Source organism: Phaseolus vulgaris, chromosome 7 (genome assembly GCF_000499845.2).
Source record: "Phaseolus vulgaris cultivar G19833 chromosome 7, P. vulgaris v2.0, whole genome shotgun sequence".
NCBI classification, from domain to species: domain Eukaryota; kingdom Viridiplantae; phylum Streptophyta; class Magnoliopsida; order Fabales; family Fabaceae; genus Phaseolus; species Phaseolus vulgaris.
Genome location: NC_023753.2, coordinates 37,067,697 through 37,077,393, shown reverse-complemented (window position 1 = coordinate 37,077,393; position 9,697 = coordinate 37,067,697). Strand labels below are relative to the sequence as shown.

General features: G+C 31.3%; 1 protein-coding gene across 3 annotated transcripts; it reads right to left on the bottom strand.

Annotated features, from left to right (window-relative positions):
• Positions 1-4,346: 4,346 nt before the first annotated feature.
• Positions 4,347-9,590, bottom strand: LOC137830507 (L-galactono-1,4-lactone dehydrogenase, mitochondrial). Of its 3 annotated transcripts, none has more exons than XM_068637907.1 (7): positions 8,814-9,590; positions 7,811-8,061; positions 7,155-7,340; positions 6,221-6,641; positions 5,337-5,477; positions 4,928-5,092; positions 4,347-4,762 (listed from the first exon to the last, which is right to left on the bottom strand). In XM_068637907.1, exons 1-6 carry the CDS (start codon positions 9,411-9,413, stop codon positions 4,934-4,936), a joined length of 1,758 nt encoding a protein of 585 aa, XP_068494008.1. In that variant the 5' UTR covers positions 9,414-9,590; the 3' UTR covers positions 4,347-4,762; positions 4,928-4,933. The 3 variants fall into 3 exon arrangements, with proteins under 3 accessions (XP_068494008.1, XP_068494006.1, XP_068494007.1); XM_068637905.1 differs by having other exon boundaries at positions 4,347-4,855; positions 8,814-9,497; XM_068637906.1 differs by having other exon boundaries at positions 4,347-4,781; positions 8,814-9,475.
• Between the last annotated feature and the right edge of the window lie 107 nt (positions 9,591-9,697).

Sequence of the window (9,697 nt, the reverse complement as noted above, 5' to 3'; positions counted from 1 at the left end):
TATTACTTTTCTATTTTAGTGCATTATGAAACCATATGATATGATGAAATTACATTTTTTTTTGTGTGATGTCCAAATGGCATAATTGGATACCTTATTACCAAGAAGATAAGCATATATTGATAAAAAAAATTAAGGGTGAGTGAGAAACTTGAAGTTATAATAAAAATATTTATGAATATATTGAAGAAAATGTAAGATTTTTGGTGTATAATATTTGGTAGATGAGGAGTAGATATGTACTATGATGTTATTGGGAAACTATGGGAAATCCACATATGGGAATTGGAAGTTTGGTGGAGAAGCAAAGTCAAAAACTCCACAAAGAAAAGAAAAGAAAAAATGGTTGTAGTGTAGTGGTGGAATATTATTGTGGTCAACTCAAAAGCTTTTACATTGACACATTAACCAAATTCTCTCATTAATATCACATTCCACTACTAAACCTTCTCATTCTCTTTCACAAAAATACCCACATTTTTCTCTTTGCTTTTCTTTCTTCAATCAGAAGTCAACCAGTTTTGACTTGGTGAAATCTTCAATACTCAATAGGATTTGACAATTTGATTTGGTTGGGTGAGATGGAGAACTCTAAGCCACAAATTTTCTTAGTCCTTCATCATATTATTGCCCTTTGACTTACCCAATTTCTCATCACTTCACTCCCATCACCATATTCTAAATTTTCAAACTACCATACTCAACTCACTTTACCCACAATAACAAAACTCAACTCAAAATATAGGAAACAATCTTAAACTTTAAATATACTTAACACTACAAGAAAATTATTTAAAAAAATCAATTTTATTGAAAAAAAATAATTAGTTGTTATAGTAACTAAATTAAAGACTTTAAAGACTGAAAAATTATTAATTTTTAAATTAGTTTTTATTATTAGTTTATAAATTGGTATCTAATTAGCTATCAAGGTTTTAACTACCAATTATTTAGATTAATTTCTAAAATAATATATAATTTAATTATTATAACAACTAATTATTTTTAATCTCTAAAATTAATTTTTATTTAATATTTTTCTAGTAGTGTAGTAGTAAAGTTTTAACATTATTATCCCTTGGCTTACCATTCTCTAATCCTTTAGTTTTTATATGTGGCTTATTTTTAACTCAAATTATAATAAAAAATACAGAAAAATAGGACTTAAATATCGAAAACTAAAAAAAATATCAAGAGATAAAAAAACAGACAACACTGAAAAAAATCTCACTAAAAAATAATTAATTACTATATTAATTAAATTAAATATTATTATAAAGACTAAAAATATTATTAATATCTAAATTATTTTACATTATTAATACAATTTATATATTAATTTTTAAATGAATATGTAATTAATTACTAAAGTATTAATTATTAATTATTTTAAATTTTAAAATTAGTAGTTAAAAATTTAATAACTAATTAGATACTAATATAAAAATATTTATTAATAATAAAAATTATTTTAGATATCAATAATTATTTTAGTTTTAAAAATATTTATTTACTTTAGTCAATATAATAATTTATTATTATTATTATTTAATTTTTTTTTTATTTAATAAATTTTTATAACTTTTTTTAGTAAGTTGAAGTTTCAATTTAAAAACAACTTTTTTTTATAATCCGCTTAAGACTCGTAACAAAACTGTGTTTACAATGTAGTGGTTCAATAATTAATAATATTCAAAATAGATTAGGATTGAGGTCATGTGAGGAATTTTTTGTTTTTTTAATAATTTATGTTTTTTAATTACATTTGAATGTAATTTTAACTAGTTTAGCACAAATTATAATTGTTGAAAGTTGATAAACTTGTAACGGAGATAGTATAAAGTTTGTGATTACCCAAAGAATCTGTATCATAAATTGACAATGCTTTTGGTTTCTAACTCTTTTTTTCTTTTATACTTTTGATTTGTAGCTATCATGAGTCATAGCTGACAAAGAACAACAATAATAGCATTACTAAATATTTACTTGTACATTAAAGCAAGTAAAATCAACACTAATTATCCAACTCCTCTAGCCCCATCAACATCAAAACAATATTAATTTTAACATCCTTTTCAACAATGCTTCTTCTCTTCAAATCTCAAATTTAGGGTTTTCTTAACAACACAAAACTTATAGGCAACAACTTGTGTTTTTTCAAATACAAAAACATGAAGAAATTGCAGCAGAATTTATAGAGAAATGAATTATGCAGAAAGAAGACAAGAAAGAAAAGAACAACATTGTAAGTCACTGACACAACAAATTTGAATTTAATGTTTAAAAAAGTAAAGTTTGAAGTTAAATTGAGAAAATGAAATGGGAATGGAAGAAGTGAGAATGAAATGTCAAATGATTTGACAAGTGGAGAGTGGATGTGTTTGAAGTGACATTTTGGAAAAAGGCTAAGCCAAAGGAACCATTATTAGCCTTTTCAAAACGGTTAACAATAACATTTTCATTATTCATTTCTTCATTTCTTCTCTTCTGCTCAAAACTTACTTACTTACACACTGCTACTGCTACCAACAAAGTACCATTTTGGAACCTAACATTTATATGGAAACAAAAATCATTGGAGACACCTTTTCTTAAACAAATAACAAAGCTACATGTCAACATTATTATGTACAGATCTTAAACTCAGGCACTTTAAAAAATTTATTTATCCTTTAGATGAAATATATTCAACATAAAATAATTTGGGTTATACCGTTTATATCCTAATTAATCTCTTGAGTAAATTTAGATATGATGTAATAAGTGAGAGTGTTGATAGGTTCACAACCTGCACCAAATTATAATTGTAAATTTTCTTTTACTGAAATGTAGATCTCTCACGTGAAGAGATGTAGTAATTTTGATATTGTATTGTAAGTAGAAGAAAATTCTTAAATAAAAATTCATTTTAAAAATTAAATAATTAATTATTATATTAACTAATTAAATAATAAATTAGATATTAAAAAAATAATTAGTTATCTAAATTAATTTCTATTATTGTTAAATAGTTTTAAAATTAATATTTAATTAACTATTAATTTTATAATTAGTAATTAAAATATTGGTAGTTAAATAAATATCAATTTAAAAATTATTTAACAATAATAAAAATTAAATTAATTAATTTAATTTAATTAATATAATAATTAATTATTTTTTCGTCTTTAAAAATAATTTTTATTTAATATTTTTTTTATGAATATATACTTGTAAACTTCTGTAAACTAAGGGTATTCAGTTGTCAAAAAATTATTTCTCAATAAACCATGATAATATAGAAAAAGCAACTAAAGGTCGATCCCCATGTTGTCTTGAAATTATAGTATATTAAAAATACAAATAAAATGTCTTATTAAAATGTGATTAAACATAGTTTTTAATGTTGCAAAACGAGAAAACAAATACAATTAATATTACTTCTCTATAAATGTAATAAATATTGTAGACAGTGAGAGACTAATTTCATTGAAAGATGTAGTTTTATTCAAGAGGTTTCTCTTTTTAACGTATACTTTTTCAAAAAAAATCTTTATTTTTTTCTTTAAAGTTAATTTCTGTTATAGTAAAGTTCACCTTTTTAAATACGTTAACGGCAAGAATAAAATTAAGGCAAATACTATTTAGTACTTTTAAGACTTTTGGTTGATAAATGTGACACCTACCATTTTTCATCTATTTTCTGTCATTTTCAAGCATGTTACTCTGTTTCTTCCTGCAGCTCCATATCCATAGCTTCTTCTGACCACCCCCATAAACTAGGCAAAAAGACTATTTTGTTCTTAAAACATACATTCTGAATTCTACAGTCCAAAAGTGTAATTTTTCCTATTTATACCCCACAGATTGTAGAATCTGTAAGGTAGATTCTATAATCCATTTTTTTTTCTTTAAAAAAAATACATTCTGGATAGAATCTGAAAAGTATTCAAGATCTGAAAATAACTTTGAGATTCTGTAACCCAAAAACACCTTCCAGATTTTATAATTTAAAGTTTTTCCAGATGACCTATTCTAAAATGAAAAGCATCAATAGAATAAAGGATAATTTTGGTATTTTAAGAAATATGGAGGTGCCACATGAAGCTATGGAGGTTAATGAAGAAAAAGCCTTCTGGTATGGGCATCCTTTTAGACCTTTTATTGATTGTTGGGCTTTAGCCCTGTCTTCACCTGATCTTTCAACTGCTTCAAGACAAACTGGGTATAGAAAAAATATAGGAAGCCAACAAAAAAAAGCAAAATGCTATCTTGGCACAGAACCTAAGGTTTTTCTGTTCTCTTTTTCTTTTCAAACATACCATAACCCTTGATGGGTGCCAGAGAAATATGTTGAGAGCATTAAGTTAATAAACAATGTACGCTTGATGCCTCATTAAGGTATCAATATCTAGAGGAAAAAATATAGGTACCAAACGGAGTAATCCCCATTATTACTGCACTTTTCTAACCATTGCTGGTTTTTCTTCTCTTCCTTTCCTTTGTTTTCTTTTGAAAGATCTAGCATCCGATATTTTCCAGGACAAGAGAAATGTTTTTAAGGTAAAAGTCTCAAACAAATTGTGGCATAACAAGCCAAATTGAACGCAAAAAAATGTAGTATGAGGACATCATTCATGGTTATCAGGCATATCAACAAATTTTCTCCATCACCCTTTCTTTATGCTTCCACTCAGATGAGACTAGTAAGAACGAAAAGCTCAATCCAACTCCTCTACATGTACATACATCACAATTCTTTAAGCTTCCGAGTCTAATGCATCTGGCAGGCAGGCAATAAACTGAAAAAAATGAATACGCATAATAATCCAGATTGTGCACCAGATATTTTGCATCTCCAAGTTCCAACATGTTACTGCAGACAAGAACTCAAGGCTGAATGTTTAATCGACGTAAAAAATATGGACAATTTAGACAAATAACCAACCCGAATTTATATGATGTCTGATTGCGCAAAGAGCTTTTGCAACATGTTATTTGAAAGGATCCTATTGGGGTCCAATTCCTTTCTTGCTTTATTGTATGAATCCACAGGAAACCTCTTTCTTAGCCTTGCTTGGAGAGCAGCAAGTTCCTCCTTGTCCTTTGGAACCTAGATAGCAGATAATATGCATAAAAATTAAGTACACTTCAATGTTTAAACACTTCCCTTTCATTTTCCAAATGATAAATTTGGTGATTATTAGTTGGATGTAATTTTGACACCAAAGCTTTCAAGAATTAGATTGTTCAATTTACATGATTTAGGACAAAGATCAAATGATTAAGATTAAGCAATAATCATATCCAAACAGTGTTCGATCATTTTTCATTATTTATGATACTTAAATGATTACCTCAATCTTAGCCCAGTGTTCAAATGCAGAGTAACGATCCCATAATTTCTCCTGAGTCAGATGCCTGTAATGAAAGAATTCTTCTGTTATGTCCTTCCTCTGCCGAGCATCCGTGCTAGGGAGGTACATGATTATACCCACCTGAAAAAACATAAAAACTATTAATAGTCAATACAATCTTCCAACGGCATTAAAATGTTGAAATTCATGGAAGGGGCCAAGGGGTTATGTTAGATTACAATTAATTAAGTAAAATTTAACTCAAGCTAACAAAACAAGTTTAATAACATGAGGTTTGTACCATCCTATATTATAATTTAATAATATCTCTAGTCATTGTGGAATATCCAACACACCCTTTCTTGCTCCTGATTAGACATCTCAAGCATGGAACAAAGGGAAAACTTGATAGCAGTAACACAAGACCCAAACAAATTTGACTAGAATAGACTCTCAATGGCTTTATTACCATTTTTAAGAGTGAAATTTAAATTTAACTCAACAAATTCAAAAGCTTAAAATTAAAGATTATGATGACATTACTGTGGGCAGTTGACTAAAATTGAAATAAATTATATTTTCAGAAAATAAATTCTCTTTCTCCACACAGAATGCATATCTAGAGTAGCTGAAGTTTTTGCATTTAAAAAACCTCACTTCATCTTTTCTCAAAAAGTTGCTAAAATTATTAAAATCCCAAATGCACCGCCAGAAGTTTAATTATGCAAAACATGAAAAGAAAAGGGAGCAGAATCATCGTGATAAACATAGAGCTATGCTCACTTCATATGATCAAGTAATACAAGTTCACCCATCCTGGCTTAATAAAGAATTTGGAACTATGTGTATATGACACAATATTATCCAGGAAAGAGTTTTATTACCCAAGAAAATATATCATCCTCAGACGGGCTTGAAGCAGGACTTAAGGGACTCCTACTGCTCGCTGTCCAGCGCTGCTCAATTGGAGCAGGTGCAGGTATCTCTTCATTCTCTATAAGTTGCTTCAGCTCTTCAATGTATTCAAGGTCTTTCATGCTTGGATTAGCTAGTTTTCCAGCCGGGAAACATGTCTCCGATACCCACTGTTGGCCTCCACAATCAAAGCCCAATATTTCATCACTCCATCCAACCCTGTAACCTTCTGACTTTCGCCAGAACTCGGCCTCAGCTTGATTGATGCTGATAATGTGCTTTTTATTGAGAGGATCCAGGGCAATTAGTTTATCTCTTAATTCTGTGAAAGAAAGCTCATCTATTTTTTGTTCACCATCTTCTACTGATTTACCCCTAGATCCTTCTGCTCTGTATAAAATAACAAAAACTTATGCACATCTTGAAATAGAAAAGTTCACAATATGGCACCAATAAAATAATGGCACATTTCACTAAGGAAATATAAAAAGAAAACGGAAGTTTTTGGCAGCAAGGTACTAATAGAGAAAGTGATTAAAACGGTAGCAAAAGCAGAAGAATACCAATGAGATCATCACAGCACTTTTTCCAACAACTTAGATCAATATGCAAAATAAATTAACATTTATCAGTCCGTGCCTTACTAGATTACAAGAATTAGTAGGAAATTCACAGGCCTACAAAATGGAAAGAGATCTAAATCTTTGGTAATTCCTTCAATCTTCTACTTCTACCTGTGTAAAATTAAATCATATTCAAGAGACAAAAGAAATAAGAAATGCCACGCAACAGCATCAGCTAGCTTTTATTAGGTGAAAAGACTCAGCAACACTTTCTTGGTACTTCCAGCAAACAAAAATAAATTGATTAATCTTAAAATCAACAGTAAAGGTGTATTTGTACCCATATTTCTGGAGGGACTCTCGGTAAAGATCACGCACATGCTGTATGGCTTCATCTTTAGTATATTGTGGTTTAAATTTGGGTAGACCTTTCCACTTTGAAACAGGATTGCATCGCACAACCACAACAGAGTCGGTATAAGGGATATAAAGGTACTTCACATGCTTATTATCAGACAGCAATTTCCTGCATAAGATAGAAAAGGGCTAATATTCAAAATCTTTGGAGGAAGATCCTTAATACCGAGTCACTCTTTTGCTCTTATTAAAATAAACATTTATATTGGTCATCCAAAATTAGCTTTCATGACATCAATAATTTGTAACTAACTAAATTAGTCCTTCAAAGATTGAAAATAGTCATAAATCTGTCCTTTTATATCACCACTATAGTGTGCAGCATTTTAGATTTTTCTGGGACTAATTTAGTGACAAAAATCTTTAAAGAATTAATATGATGACACTATAATCTATGGAGGACAAACCAAGGGGTTTCTCATTATCATTATTATTATAGTTGTTGGGAGTAAAGCAACTTTTAGATCCAAGTTCCATGTAACAGAAAGATAGAGTAACTAACGTGGTAATGATAAAATTCAACATATTTGTTATTTGATTGATATGCCAAAAAGGAAAAATAAACACCAAAATAATTACTTGTGATTTTTCTTTATCTCCTTCATGGTTGAGATAAATGTGTGCTCCACAAGCTCCTGTCGATCAACACACTGAAGGGTGACTTCAGCCACAACTCCAAGTCCTCCAAGACCACATCGAGCGAGATAAAACAGCTCAGGATCTTTATCTTTTGATATTTCTATAGTCCCTTTGGAAGGGGTGACCAATTTCATGGCAATCACTTGTTCATCAATAGGAGGCAATTTTGCACCGGTGCCATGTGCACCAACCTAAAACATGAATGCAAAGCATTTTACTTTATATGAAAGATGACAAGGAGGTCTAGTATTAAACGACCCAAAACAGAAAAACCTCAAGCAGGCAGAAAACTCTAATACCTTTTTAATCAACACGTACATAATACACAGCACGATAAATACTTAAGACTCACATAATAAATTTGGGCTACGGGTAAAAATGTGGTAGGGTACATTTTGGTAACATCTTTCTTAGGAAAATCTGTTATTGGTTATCTTGAAATATGGATTTGCATCTAACTCACCTCAACAAAATTCACTTGTAAAGTGAAAATTATTCGTACTTACCTACTATAATTTGGTGATAACTACTAAGTCGATGTCTCTCTCCTCACCCCGAACATTTTATATATTTGGGTATGAAGTTTCTAGAATAAATTCATATACCACTCATAATCTGACTTTCAACCTAAATCAACTTTATAAAACAAATTTGTAAGATAAGAATTATGTCCCACGTATATTTCATTTAATCATATCACCAGCTGATGTGATAACTTCATCACGCCCATGCTGAGTACTAGACATATTAAGCACGAAGTTTGCAAGACTGTTCTACTAGTTATAGCAATTGCTTTGATAGACCCAACAACAAGCTATGTATGATACTATCTTACAATTTGAATTCAAGCATAAGTCAATTTGAGTTTATATTCTTAATTTGTTCATATAACGGGTCAGAGCCGATCTCCGAAAAGTGGCTAAAGAGATAACAAAAGAAGAACCTGAATGATGCCACCAATTTGCTGCTCCCTAATAGAAGCAAAATTCTGCAAGGTAAGGCCATGGTCCTTGAGGCCATCCACAAGCTGCTGCACTCTGATCCCGGCCTGCACCCTCACAGTCTTCCTCTGCTTGTCCACTTCCAATATCCCATCCATCAGCGCCAAGTTCACCATTCCGATCCTCGACAGCCCGATCCCGTTCGGCGACAGCCCCGACCCGACCGGCCGTATTCGGGTCCTCTTCTCGTGCGCCTCCCTCACCACGCGCTCCAGCTGCTCCACGTTCTCCGGCTGGAGGAAGTTGCGCGTCTGCACCTCGTGTGTCCCGCTCCAGTTGGACACCGTGTGCAGGTCCTCCGGCAGCGGCGCGTAGCGGAAGATCTGCGCCTTCTTGTGCTTGGCATCGTCCGGCAGGGGGAAGGAGTAGTAGGTGGCGGCACCGCAGAAGAGCAGCAGCGCCGCGTAGCCGGCGTACTTGCGGGTTTCTGCATCGGTGGAGGAGGCGGGTTCCGGCGTAGCCGAGAACCGGCGGAGGAGGAGAGAATGCGAGTGGCGAGGAGTGAGAGGGAGAGTGCGCTTGAGAAGTAGTGTTCTCAGCATATCTGCGCTCAACTCTGGAGCAAACACAGAAGTGGTAGTAGATAGTGAGTGTAAAATGAACGCTATTACTCATAAAATCAAATTTAGTTAATTATCAAAATACGGATAAAACGAAATTTCTCTTTTTGTTTATCATATCTTACACTACACATTGTATGATTAAAATACCCTATTGCTGTATAATTCATTCACTTCACTATTATATATACAATTATTTTATATTAAAAAGGTATTCATTAATAAACATTTATAAGCATTCTTATTATTCAATTTTTTAAAATTTT